Here is a 14804-nt window from a genome sequence, read left to right as displayed (position 1 = left end):
AAGTGTGGGCAGGTGCTAGCAGAGGGTCACTAGACCCGAGAAACCACTGGGAAATGAGCCAATCTGTCTGAACCAGGACGATGGTGAGGTTCCAACAGCTCAGGTCACAAAATATTTAGGTCATTCCGTGAAAGGTTGTTTTCCGAACCATGTTCAATGAAAACATTCAATATTTCTTGTTGCTAGTGTCCGAGTGGAACAACACAATTGCAGGCACAAAGAATTGTGGCTGACATGCACGAATCAGAATGACAAACTGATTAGTATGCTTGAGAAGCATTTTCTCGTAATATTTATGGGAAAGTTTGCACATTTTAAACCAGAGTATGAAAGTAGTAACATTGTTTCAAACTACCAGATGAACAGTGCAAAAAGTCAGTAAATAGGCCACCAGTGGCCAAGATCGGAGACCCGCAGTAACCCATCAGGCTGGCCCTTCTGACAATGTCCCCCAGAACGAACCCGCCTGCCGTCTATAGTGTGAATCTCAGTATAAATAGATTTTCGTGGCGTCAACTCTGGTTTGCTAACCATTGAGATTCTAATTTCAAATGCTCCAAGAACTTGTTGAATTTTAGATGCTAACCCCAAGTATTTAGACATACAGCTCCCTCTAGTGGCCGTTTAACTGTATGGACATTACACAAATACCCAACTTTTACATCAGATCTTATTTAATTTATTTGCATTTATAAAGTGCGCAAGGCAGCCCGGGGGCATCATATTTTATAAGTTAGGAAATACATATTTTGTTGACGTTGACAACAACGACGGTTCCGGGACCACGTCCCGTTAACAGATTTAAATGTGAAAACCCCACACATTTAGTTCGGGTTTGCATTTTTAAAAAAAATCAACCAAATAGCACTAGAATATTGATATGCAGGGACCGCAAAATGAGACTTTTTTTAAACTAAATGCCAAAAATGTATACACTATTTTACAGAAAATGGTCTTCCTGTGGACGATGCGAGAGGTTTCAACTGGAGAAATTAAAGAACGGGTTTAGCCAGGAAATGAAACACGGTGGAGGATTTTATTTCAGCAAGAAGGCCGCCAGATTCAAGCACCACAGATCAGTAATTCACATGGCTATCAATGGGTTAAGACACGGATTTTGCCAGGTGCCATATGTTCGAAAATGCACCGTAATATCTGAACATACTACAGTTAACAGTTTTCTTTATTAACGTAAGCTTCTTTTTACAATTTCTTGAACACGGGTGTTCAAATACTTTGCAGTAAGCCTGCAGAGGATTACACATTCGCTAGTATGTGAATTAGGTTTTTTCTAATACATTTCATCAATATTAAAATGACGTGATTCCGATTAAGATATTAAAATCGCTAATGCGAACTCTGGGGAGAAAACCGCTGCAAGATTACTCATTTACACAAATCGACACTGTTGGCCCAAGTGTCATTTCGAAAGAGCCAAGCATAAGATGGAGTCACAGCTTCTCAGAGTCAGGAGAATGTCCTCAATTGCTCGTGAAAGCACAAAGTAAACAGAATGGCATCTCTGACAATGGTGCCGGTTCAGTGAAGAGAGGACGTGTCCGCTTTGCACATGCATCTTCGCTCTTCAGGGCTTTTAGTTGGGTTTGAACATTGCAGGATGGAAATCATTCCTGTACACGCCAGATTGACGTAATTCAAAGAGGTTTTACTTTGCAGGAATACCCGTTTTCCAGTTGATGAAAAAGCTCAGATATTTTTTAGGATGACGTAGAAAGGAACCAGAATGTGTATAACGAGTTTTGTCTCAAAGTTCTGTGTACAAAGTGTCGGTCAGCACGAGCTCCATCAACGAGTAAACTGCCTTCTGTCGGACGTGCTCTTATTGATGTGTTTGAAGATCTTTGATTTATGAACATTCTTCGACTTCTGGTACCCAAAACCTCCACCACCACCTCGTTTTTGCATTTTCTTCCCCTTGCTGCTATGTACGTCTGAAAAGTTTGTGTTAAAGAAAGTAAATGGAACGACAATGCAGCAGACCTTTAAAAACGTTAAACATACCAATTCAAAGTAGTTCTGGGGTCGGGTTCCTACCGGAACCATGGACTTAAGCTCTTTCATGCTCCATTTGGATTTACGGCTTTTTACGTCTGCGCCTAAATACGCTTCAGTTCGTGCAGTGCACTATACAAATACTCAAATCAAATCGGCAACCTGGCCTTTAAAGTCCCAGGTGAAAGCTTTTAAGTGACTATCTTATCTACGAGTTAGCTGGCATCGGTGGATCATCTCCCTTATAGACCCCAAACATAGGCTTTCAAAAAAGATATATAATTTAGACAAAAACAATTCCTATATGAAAACAATGCAAGGGCAACACAACACATGTATTTAATGTTTCAATAGCCGTGTCCCAAGTTGACAAATACGTTAAAAAAACCTGAAAAATTTTACAACACAAGTTTCAGAATGTCCCTTCCCAGAGTGAGACTTCCAACACCGCTCCGATGAAAAGCAGAGTCTGGGAGGGGGTCACCCGAGAGACTGCTAGAAGCACAGAGAAGCCCAAGGTGTGAGGCAGGTGGCAAGTGCAGTCTACATAGGAATCTGCATGCTGCGAGACCTGGCCTTAATCACCATTCTTTCAGGTAGGACAAGACTGGATACACTCCACCCCCGCCCCCCATCTGAGCTTAACCCCCACCACTGGCAGTTTGATGAAGACCCTCGGGGAGGGGCTGAGCCCAAAAGGGTGCACATGAAAATTATAACGCACATTGCCCATCACGAACCTCAGGAACTTCCGGTGGTATTGATGTATAGGCACATGGAAGTAACAGTCCTAGAGGTCGAAGGACGCCAACCAGTCGTGTATCTCCAGGGTTTGTAGAATCTGGACCAGCATCACCATCTTGAACTTCTCCTTCCTCAGAAATTTGTTGGGGTGATTGAAGTCCAAAATGGGATGCAAACCCAATTTTTTGGGCACCAAGCAAATCGGAAGAGTACCACCCCTTTACATGATCCATTTCGAGAACTGATTCTGCCACCACCTTTTGAAGCAGGATCTGGAACTCCTCCCTCAGGACCGGGTCTGAGGATGGCACTATCCCAGAGAGGGACGATCAGGAGGCTTTCAGACAAACAGAATACCCGGAAGAAACTAGGTATCCAAAGTAATGCATTGAAGATATGCACCACTGCACACAAACTACATAACCCATGTCCATTTTGAGACTTATGCACATTTTTCATCCACAGAACCATCCTTTCAAAAGAACGCTGTGGCTGTTGATTTGCTTTTCACCCTTTTCTTATTACCAGAGAGATGCATCTCAGTAGCTATTGCCTATTCCATGTTCCTTCCACAGCTGTGGGTTTTGAATAGTGTTGAATTGTCAATAGTGTTTTCCATTTAGCCATTATTGCAGATGGGGTCTTTAAAAGTATATGCATTATTCATGGCATCAACAAGCCGGACTCCATTTGCACTTTATTTTATGTATTAGGGATATACCAGTATTTCAGTACTGAATTGGTACTATAGCTCCAACTATGTCTCTAGATTGTAACACCTTAATTTTGGTGTCCGATGACTCGATGCAACTACATTTCAGCCTACTGATCAAGGTTATTATTACTAATATGCTTGGACTCACTGATTCTATATGCCTTGTTCCCAGGTGTTGACTATTCCAATTATGCATTTGCACTTTAGGTCGTTATTTCAATGCCCTGATTGGAGGTGATGCCATCTCCATTCATGCACCTGCACCTTAGGTCACATCCTCACTTCCGGGATCTGTGATCTATTATGTTGTTGTACTTTGGCCCATCTGTCACGGCTATGAATACTAGGATGTCCTTACTGTTCGATATCTCTGACACCGGCAATTCCTTTTGTTTATCAGAATGTGTATACCTTATTCACCATGTCATCGCTGCTAGACAGCCTGCGTGTATTACACCTTGCATGCTTTTACTGTGTCTGATGTATTACTGTAATTACATTTATGCCATTGCTCCACGAATGTCAATGTGACAGGTTTCTGTCCCCTTCATGTCATCAATTTTGGACATCTATGATTTTTATAGAATGTGTTTTCTACGCTGTTTTTACACAGTTCAAGCATTGTATGCGCACTTGACTTTCTCTGTTGTCCCTGTCCCTTCCTTTTGGGCTGGCCGGACAGCAGCACGATCTTCCATGCTAACATGGCTGCCAAGCTCACTGCTTTGTGACAGAGTCTGATGGGAGAGTGGGCGAAAGTGTTGTAGGGCTACATTTTACGATATTTATGTTGTGTTAATCCATTTCCCCACACATGATCAAGCGCTCAGTGTAGCGCGAAACGCGTTGTGTTGCACGTCTTAACCCATGGCGTCCTGCCTCTGTCCGTTTGTTGCTGTCCCCTTTGTTATACAATCAAAAACTCGCATCTACTCATGTGAGTCTTTTTGTCTTTATCTTGGAGATTGTTTTTGGCCCGCGGGAGTGCGGTTCCCTTCGGACATTCCTTTCATTTTAGACTGTGATCCTTTGCTGTTTGGGTCACTACTTAATCACATTCACAACCATCTAGGGTATAGCCTTCCCGCAGCCCATATTACTACAAAAGGTACGAGTGCGCACAGGGGCTGTCAGGCACGGCAGGACCCGGAAGTGGCCAAGAGGAAGAACGGTACGTGTGCGTTGGCAGTATGTGCATGCGAGTTTGTGTGCGTTTTGTGGTTGGGGGGTGTTGGTAAGTGGTGGGGAGCTGATGGAGTTTGTGGGGGTGAAACCCCCTGATTTGAAGTAAAACCGGGAAGAGCGGGTGGGCAGGAGAGAGGGGTGAAGAAATGTGATTATTTCCATTTTTGTAGACCCCCTAAAATCGTGTGGAAAAAAATCGTTTTTTTGGTTAGGCAACCTACAAAAATCAAAATAATGACAAAGAACCGGAGAGGCAGGTCGGGCATCGATGCAAGTATACATTTTCGTTCTAGGTTTCTGTGACTATGGCTGCTGAACAAGGAGATCACTGTAATCACTATTGAGTGAGCGACTGACTGGTTAACGAAGGCCAGACTCTTTTTGGTCCCCTGTCCAAAATATCTGTAAAGTTATACGGTTAGGCCTGTCTAGAAGGGGAGTGGGGGAGCCCCAAGGCATCAAGAAAGGCTGCGTTCGAGTGGTCGTACTGGGACGCTCAGGCAATATACAGGTTTCGGGTGCATTTCAAGGACACGCACATCTGAGGTTGGCAACAAGATCAATAAGGTCCAGCTCCCCGAAAATCGAATCCCCAGTTGGATCGTGAGGGGCTTCATTCTTGTCACACTGCTGATGCGTTGGTCTGAAGAGTTTGAGACCAACGGGAATCCAGTTCACCCTTATTGTAGTGTGTTTGAATGGTTTAAATAGATCTGCTCCTGGGGACTGGCGAATACTGGGTTTGAATTCGAAGGTAGCAGTAAAAAGATTGACTCCGCTCTGTCCTGATGTGCTTAGTGCAGAAGAAACCATCACAGTAATTCTAGATGTGGGTGCGTAGGCAGTTTTCTTTGTCAGGACAGGGTCCAAGCCCCGAGGCCTATGGACACTGCTCTTCTTGGGTACCCCGTTGGTGGACCATTGAACGAGCAGACAGCAAGATGCAGGACTGTTGGGTGAAAAAGTTTACGATGCCAACTGCGCCGGCAAGTACATTTCTATAGACTACCCCCTCTATTAGAACCTATGGTGGGAGCTCAGTGCGGTTGCTGCAACTGTACGCTGCAGAACACACTCAGGAGCTCGCTCCGGGCTTGGTAGAGGCGGGCGAAAAGTCTAAAAGTGTCTTGCCTGTACCCAATCTTGGGGGGCGGGAAGCATAATCCCTTTTCTAGTTCCATAGTGGTGTGAATGGCAAGAAAGCCTCGCCGGAAGAAAAGGGCCAAACCCCCTCCCTCACCCAAAGCGAACAGGTAGGTAATGGTAGGCAGGTGGTGCAGAGGGGATTGTGGCTGTTCAAGCACAGATGCATACTAGCAGTTTCCACCCAAGTTCCCAGACACCCAATTGGATGAATGCCCTCTCCCAATCCATGGAGAATCGCATCACAACTGCCTGTGTGGATTCAAATGGAGATAGTGGTTGAGCAAAACAGACCTGAAAAGATTATGTTTGGTGTGAACATCTGAATAAACACTTAGCTGGCAAATTTCAATTAGATGAATGAATGACTTGCATTGTAAGCTAGGAACCACAAATACGGAGGGGATACCTTGCCAATTACCACCATTCATCTCCACTGAGCATCTCATGTGGGACTGGAAATTGCTGAACACTAGAGTCGGTAAACCTGCCATTAGCCAAACTGAAATTGCCACCAGCATAACGGACAGTAGGGCTCCTTAAAAACTGATTAACTGTTGCGTTAAAAAAAAGGACCAATTATTACTCTTCAAGCATTGCATTAAAAAAATGTAAGTCAATTTAAAGCAAGTTTACCTTGCTTTGCATTTGAAAGAAGAGTGTAGACTATGGGCAAATAGAAAAAAAAAAGCAGATGAGGTGTCTGACACCACTAGGGAAGCTCCTTTTCTCCCATGAAGTCTCCTTCAATGTGTGCCCTTAAATGCAGATAAGGTAGCCTAAAAAAGGACACCAACCTTGTATCCAGACTGGGAGGTATCCATTATGTTGCTATATTAGAGCGACTCCTGTAAGTAACCTTTTAACATATTATAGGACAGAACAGCAAAATGTGATGCACCTTTGTACAATCAACTAGACATTTCTCCTAAAAATAAAGCAAAGAAAAACAGTACACAATCGAACCTCCTACTTTGCTAGGAACATTGAGAAAAGGATACTGAGATCAACAAATGGAGGCACTTTGAAACCAAACGAAAGAGACACTTTTGGTAGGTCCAGGGTGTTCACATTGTAGATCTGTTTCAAGGAATGGGAGTCATAGGCTCGAATATATGCCTTGTACGCTTCCTGGGCGGATTTATGCAGGTAATAGTTCTTCTCTATCAGTTTTTCCATCTAAAATATAAACAAACCGATTACGCTTTTGGAAAATTCAAGAAAGCACACTAAGGCAGCTCTATTATTGTGTATTAGAACAAAGTGTACCATATAAAAAGGGAATGAGTTTAAAGAAATATGCTTCACTATATGAATTTATAAAACAATGGCTCAATACAAGATACATAAAACAAACTACAATTAAAAAAATCATCGATACGTTGTGGCAGAAGATGACTTTAGGAAATGCTATGGTGGATTTTCAGAATCAACCCAGAGTGAGAGGACACCCTATTCTGATGAACAGGACAAACAAATATCTAGCCAAACTGTCTATGGGTAGTGTGGATGAGCATTAAGGCTCCCAATTAGGAGGACTGGAGAGTAGTGAAGGGTTCGGTTAAGCATGCACAGGGCACTATTAATACAAGTTATGCAGAATGTGTAAAAATGCTGTTATTTGGTTAGGCTGCAAATAAACTTAATGAAAAGCCACAGGTAAGTAATACCTACATTTACTATTAGTACATACACATTCAACTTGCTGTGCTGTACTAAGAACACCAACACTTCATTTTTAAATGTGTATATATCCTGCATTACTTACCATAATCGCATTTCTAATGATTGTATCTGCTTAGATTCAGATGCTGTGCATATAGTTCGACTTCTAGTGGTAATCTTAGAGTACTGCATCTGGATCGAAAGGGACGTCGACATGGGCATGCTTGTAACACTATCCCCAATGTGACGTGCAGTGTACTCAAAATACCTCACACATAGAGGTCCCTCTGGTTGTGTTTTTTTCTACCGTGAGGGAGCCTTATGACTATCGTGAGGGAGTAGATAGAGAGAAAATAGTAGTAAGATGTCTATGTTCCTTAAATCCAAGCGGGGAGGAAGAGTGGGCGCATGACAATCTAAGCAGATACAATCAGAATCACATGCTGTGCATAGACTATCGAGCAGTACCCAGAGTTGGTGGTGGGATGTGAGAAGGAATCAGACCTAGACTGAGTATCTAGGCAGTAGTGTTTTGTAAAGGTGTTTACAGAACTCCAGGTTGCCGCTTTGCAAATTGACTCGAGAGGAACATTTGCAAAGAATGCTATGGAAGCCCCAGTGCCCCAAGTAGTGTGCCAGAGGCTTGAAGGGCAGATCTCTCTTGGCAAGTGTAGCAGAACGTGATGCAATTTACAATCCACTTTGAGATGGCTGATTGAGAGACAGGGTCCCATTCTCTACCAGCCGCCACAGAAAAGAAAAACCTGTTTGTTTTCCTTAGTGGTTTAGTCTTTTCCAGATAATATATGACTGCCTTGCGCACATCAAGTGTGTGTATGCTTTTTTCTGACACGTTTGTGGGGTTCTGGAAGAATGTGGGTAGTTTTATTGACTGGTTCACATGGAACTTTGAAATTAATTTAGGTGCATACCGTGGGTGAGTGCGCAGAACCACCTTGTCTGTGTGAATTGACACATGGGCCTTGAACTGAAAATGCCTGTAGTTCACTAACTCTTCTTATTGAAGTGACTGCCACTAGGAAGGCAGTCTTGTAAGCGAGTGCTTTAAGGCTAGCCTTATGCATGGGTTCAAAGGGAGATCCCATTAGTCTAGTTAATACCACATTTAGGTCCCATCCATCTGGGAGCTACGTTTGAAATAGGGGGATGAAGTCTTTTAACCCCTTCCATAAAAGCCTTGATCTCTGGGATCTTTCACCAGACACCTCACCTTTTATCTGGGACGTAGTATAAGCTGAAAGTGCAGGTAGGTGGACCTTCAGGGAATTAAAAAGCAGACCTGAGTTAAGTAGGTGAGTCAGGTGTAAGACAATGTGTTGGTGAGCAGTCTATAGGATTGATGCTCTTGGAATTGCACCAACGAAGAGTTTCCATTTATTGGAGTAGCAATATCTGCGGTTAGGCTTTCTTGCTTCTCCAAGTATGTCAATGCATCTCTGAGGAAGGTGGAGGTGTCTGAACTATGACCTCAGGAGCCAAGCTAATTTGAGAGTTTGCAGGCATGGATGCAGAGTCTCCCCCCCTGTCTTGCGACAGCATGTTGTACGGGCATGGCTGCTTTTTTGTGGGAGCGACAGACATTGGCATCAAGTGAGAGAACAAGGGCTCGCGGGCCCACATCGGGGTCACCAGAATCATCGCGAATGGGGTGTGGGAAGGTGCGTAAACAAATTTCCCTGACCATGTTATTCAAAGACCGTTCCCCTTGGAGTGGTTTTGCAGGTACCTGGAGGCATAATCTGGCATTGCGTGTTCTACAGAATTGCGAACAAGTCGATCTCTGGGAAGCCCGAGTCTGCGAAGACGTTGAATAGAATGTTTTCGTGTAGCTGCCATTCGTACTCCACGGCAGGGGGAAGTCTCTGCGGAGTACGACTGCCAGCAGATTGAGTTCCCCTGGAATGTGTAGTGACAGGAGGAACATCTTGTGTTTGAGAGCCCACTTCCAAATGTTCTGGGACAGTTTGGATAGCCCTGGAGAGCGAGTGCCCAATACCCGCCTGTGGTACTACTAGTACTGTCTTCCCCTGGAGGTCTGTTTGGAATGCCTTTAGGGCCTTGAATACTGCTAGCAGTTCCAACAGGTTTATGCGATTGCTTGCTACCGCCGGGGGCAACACACTGTGCGCTGTCTGGTGAAGGAGGTGAGACCCTCCCTCCCCCACCCAGTCTGATGCATCCGTGGTGAGTGGCTTCTACTGCAGGGGTGGTGAAGGTTTTCCCCTGCAAGAGGTTCTCCCTTGACCACCACTGCAAAGACTGAATGAGGGCTGCCGAGACAACCACTAGATCGTCCCATTGTCCGCTGGCCTGACACCACTGGCTCGTGAGCCACTCGTTCATGGGGCACAGGCGCACGTGTGGGACTAGATAAATGCAGGCGGCCATCATCCCCAACAGTCGCATGGCTTTGCGTACGGTAATCTTGTGATTGGCTACATAGGGAGGGATCTGGAACAGCATGTTCTTAACCCTCTTGTTGGAGGGAAAGACGAGCCCATCTTTGATCCGAATTAGAGCCCCCAGAAATTGCTCGACTTGGCTGGGATCTAGGCTGGACTTCTTCTCGATCATTAACGGATCTACCATCTTCTGGGTATTTGCTAGACATGCTCTGTACAAATCCCCATTATTAGCCAATCGTCGAGGAAAGGATAGACTGGAATGAACTGCCTAAGCAGGTGAGCCGCTACTACCGCCAGTACCTTTGTAAACACCCTTGAGGCTGAGGCAATGCCGAAGGGGAGAACTTTGAACTGATAGTGCTTGTCCTCTATCATGAACCTTAGGTACTCTGTGTGCTGGCAACATTGAAATATGAAAGTATGCATCTTTCATATCCAGTGTTGCCATGTAATCCCCCTGCGTTAACAGAGGGATCACTTCCTGCAGTGTTGTCATTCTGAACGTTTGTGGTTTGACAAACTTGTTCGCTGGGCGCAAGTCTAACACAGGGCACATGGTGAAATCCTTTTTGGGTACAAGGAAGTATACTGAATAAATACCTTGTTTACCCGATAAACGGAGACGACTTCTATGGTGCCGTTTTCTTGAAGGATCTGCACCTCTTCCAGTAGAATCTGCAGGTGTGCAGGCAATAGGAGTCTGTCTTGGTGGATGGTACTGAGGTGGCCGGCGGAACTCGATGCAATAACCGTGGGATATGGTCTTGTGTACCCACTGGTCTGACTGGACTCCCTCCCATGCGTGGAGAAAAGATGTTAAACATCCCCCGACTGGGGAGACATGGGAGCAGAGCAGAGGCCAGGAAGCCTCTTGGGGTGGAGTACCTACCCCTGCCTTTGCCTCTTCGCTGACCTCTGTTGGTACGGACCTGTGGCTGTGGTGCCCCGTCCAGAGGACCATGGTGCACTCCCTGTTCCATACTGGTTGTGGGGGGGGGACATGAGATGGATTTCCCTTGAAGGGAACGGGGAGCGTTACCTCCTCACTGTTAAGTCTCTAAATGCTCCTTCTTTGCTGTTTCTAAGGCATCGTCAACTGCCTTCCCAAACAAGTTGCAGTCCTTCACTGGTTTGTTTATAAGGGATGCCTGTGTCTCAGGCTTAAATCCCGAATTTTTTACCCAGGCATGCCTTTTTAGAAGGGTACCCTGGGCCAGGGCCCGGCCCGCTGTTTCAGCCACATCCAAGGTATTATTCAGGATATTTTGGTTGACCAGTCTCCCTTCTGATACAAACGCCAGCAGGCGTGATCCTACTGGTTCCAGCACTTCTTGTAGGCCCTGCTGAAGTAAGTTCCATTGTACGTCAACTTGCAAGCAGTGTAGTGTTATTGGCAATTCTAGTGGAAAATGCTGCTGACGTAGTGATGCGCTTTACGAGGGCATACAACTTTTTACAGTCCTTTTCTGGCGGTCCCTTTGCCATTGAGAACGGCCCACTGCCCTCTTTCTGGTAGTAGTGACTAGTAGTCACCTTCCCCCAGAAGCTCCCTGTCTCCAGTGCTCTGGTTCTCTCTAGGCTGGACTATTTCAACAACCTCTTTCTAAATCTGCCTGCCTCTACTCTCTGCCCTCTGCAACTCATCCTGAACAGGACTGTCCTTGGCCTCAAGCCCAGGGATCGGATCTCTCCAGGACTGAAATCTCTGCACTGGCTCCCAGTGGTTGCAAGGATTAACTTCAAAACCCTAGGCATTGTCCACAAGGCCTTATGGGGCATGGGGACTCAATACCTTCAAATCTCTTTTCCTAAATATCTTCCTTCTAGAGCCCTGCGATCATCCGCCTCCAACTCCCTCAGGGTCAGTCGCTTCTCCAAGCAACGAGTTGGTGGTAGATCTCTTTCCTCAGCTGGGGCCTCCCTCTGGAACAGCCACCCTGCCTCCCTGAAACTTGAGAACCATTTCCGGAAGCACCTCAAAACCTTCCACTTCGCTTCTGCCTTTTCTCCTCCTCTCTCCTGCTGACTGACGGAAACTGCACGGTTACCTGGCCACCTTCTGATCTCGGGCCCCGGTCCCCTCCGCTGCCAGTCGCACACCTGCACTGCCTTCCTGGCAAACCCTGCACTTGGGGATTGTTTCTGTAGCCCTACAGTCCCACTACCAGCACTTGACACCTGTTATCTGCACTTACCACCTGCTGGCCGTACTTTTACTTAATGTTATTTATTCTATTTATGTACTGCACTGTCCCCTCTCCCCCCCCAGGCACTTTCCCACTTCCCCCTCCCATTCACTTGCACGATCTGAAAGACACCTGGCCTAGTAGGATCGTTATCCGTCTTCCCTCTGTTCCCCCTCCCTTGCCTTGTCGCGCCTTGAAACACTTGTGTATAGGCGCGTTATACATGCCATATATCGGGGAATCTCGGTTAAGCATGGCCCGGAAGTACAGCGGGTCTGTGGGCGAAAAAGCTTTTCCACTCTAGGGTTGACAGCTCTTGTAAGAGAAGGGGGACAACAATGAGGGTGTGAGGCGCTTAATAGAGTTAAGCAATTATCGCCTGACTTGTGGGTGGTTTCTACTTTAAGATGCGTTAGGCAAGATTGCATGCAGTACCCTGTGGGAGACCGCACCAGCCTCGTCCTCTTGGCAATAGTTAAGGTATAAGCATGTACTACACAAGTTGGTAGAGTGACTGAACAGCCAGGCTTATCTCAAGAGGGGTCAATGTGAGCTGTAGCTTTGTAACAGTTTCACAGTGACAGTTATCCAAATAAACACTCACACACAAAGTTTCCTGATTAAACTATTATTAATTTAGTAGAAATGGTGAAAAAAGATGACCAGTGCCATTTTGACAAAATGGGCACCATGGGTGCTTTACTGCAGCTACAATTGCAGCCCGCGGTAGAAACTCGGTGGTCGCAAAAAGTAAACCACTGCCAGCAACCATTAATTGTAGAAAGGGTAACATCAAAAATGTTACATGAGAAACTAGACAAAGGGGATACTAAGTAACCCCTCCAGCACCCTATTGTAAGATAGTGTGTGCTGGGTCTAGAACGTTACAATGCAAGTAAAGTAAATTTCACTCCACTTCTCTTAGAAACAGTAGTTAACCAAGAGAAGGTATTTAAACCTTTGGGAAATCTGAGACTTCCCCGTGCCACTGCACTGAAGGTGCTGTGACACCCAATGTAAAAAGATAATGCCTATGGAGTTTGTCAGACTTCATAACCAAAAAACAGTTCAAAATCACAGAAAAACACACGAGAGTGGGAAAAAGGCCTCACTCTCTCCAGGATAAAAATTAAAAGTCCTAAAGTCTAAAGTCCAGTAAAAGTGCTGGGTGTCTCTAAGATAGAAGGGAATTAGCACAGTCCTGTACCGCCTCTTGAGTGATTTCAAAATGGTCTGCAGCCCTCTTTAGGATTGCATTGAAGGCCATTTGGTCGTCAATGGGTGAGGCTAGTCTGAGGAGGCAAGGAGGGAGGAGTCTACACAAAGGGCGTCCTGATCTGGGGTAATATTGGGGGGAAAGCCATGGTGCTTCCTCTGCCGGCTGTTCCTGACCCCAGTGCAGACACTGGTCTGGTGTCTCCTCAAAACTGGTCTCCTCCTGAACATAGGGGTCCCCATAGAGTTCTTCATGGTCTGAGAGGTCTAAAACGTCATCTTGGGGAAAAGTACTGGAAATCTGTTGTACATTCGAAAGAGTATGGCATGAATCCTCCACCCTATGTCTACTTGGGTGGATACATTTCTCTGATAAGTCAACAAACTTTGAAAATTTGTCCATGGAACCCTCAAACCGATCTCTGGCCCATAGAGATGAACCAGAGGGGGGGTTTCGAGGGGGTGGTGAAGGGCGCTACTGGAGGACAGGGGTCCCTAGAGGGCCGAGATTTGTCAGTCACAGGCTTGGATAGGGGCTGTGACCCATATTTTCAAAACCCTTAGCGCTCTGATGTTGTTTGGTGCAGACGTCCTTATGGCTAGAAGGCCCGGACGCATGCCGTATGAACTGTTGCGGGGAGTGCAGCCTATCATGGGGATCGGTGGGTGCCGTCAAACCGTTTGACGGGCCCGTTGGCGTTTGTGGCTTTCTCGACGAATCAGTCGAGGAAGCCTGTGGGGTTGTGTGCTTTTCTTTTTGTGGTACGGGTGTGCCCCTGTCGGCAGGATGTTGTCTCCCCATAGCAGAACCAGTGGCCTGCCTGCTGGGGCCAGGGGACGGACATTTTGGAAACTGCTGGCTCCGCAGAGAGGTCCATGGCCTCCCCATCGGAGCCAAGGCTGCCGATTGAATCCTTGTCACTCGAGGCGCCTGCACCGATGGGCGAACCCCTCGACCTGCTGCATGGCATAGGCCACCCACCGCTTCGTCCGCCCATCTTTTCGCGTCTTTGGGCGTAAAAGTTGTCAAGACTTGCAGGATCGCTCGTCATGATCACGAACCAGACACTTGTTACACTTTCTGTGATTATCTTTCCATGGGTACGGCAGGACGGGCAAAACTTAAAAAATGAGTCCTGTCCATAGCTCAGGTAAAAAGCTACAGCAAGACCAGATGGGAAAAGAGGGTGCGGGGGGCCAGAAGGAAATGCATTCTACAAAGAATCAAACCCTTGGGCCCCGCTCTCCCGACTGTATGGGCCTGGCCTGGGTGCCAAAACCACGTGGTTGACACTGTCGACCGAAGCACCAGCCGCTAAAATCTGTAGTCTTCAGCATAGGTTCTGAAGTAGTCAATGATGAATGAACGAATATTAAACAACGACTTTCATGGATAATGAAAAATAACTTTGCAATGTACGAGCTCCGCATTAGGCGATCAGCTATCTGGGTGGAAAAAAACAATCTGAGGGACCTCGAAGCGTAAGGGATTTTGGGTACACTACACGTTAG

At 46.1% G+C, this 14804-nt stretch overlaps 1 protein-coding gene across 2 annotated transcripts in view; it reads right to left on the bottom strand.

Annotated features, from left to right (window-relative positions):
• Positions 1-1017: 1017 nt before the first annotated feature.
• DDX18 (DEAD-box helicase 18) overlaps positions 1018-14804 on the bottom strand; it is a 199173-nt gene continuing 185386 nt past the window's right edge. Inside the window, exons 13-14 of one of the 2 annotated variants that reach the window (XM_069616589.1) lie at positions 6802-6979; positions 1018-1952 (exon numbers count right to left, since the gene is read on the bottom strand). In XM_069616589.1, the coding sequence (XP_069472690.1) occupies positions 1807-1952; positions 6802-6979 (324 nt within the window). In that variant the 3' untranslated portion in view covers positions 1018-1806. The remainder of the gene's footprint in view (positions 1953-6801; positions 6980-14804) is intronic. The other variant, XM_069616590.1, reaches the window with a different exon arrangement.

This window comes from Ambystoma mexicanum, chromosome 9 (assembly GCF_040938575.1).
Source record: "Ambystoma mexicanum isolate Mex_15411 chromosome 9, UKY_AmexF1_1, whole genome shotgun sequence".
NCBI lineage: Eukaryota > Metazoa > Chordata > Amphibia > Caudata > Ambystomatidae > Ambystoma > Ambystoma mexicanum.
This window is presented reverse-complemented; position numbering and strand designations above follow the sequence as displayed.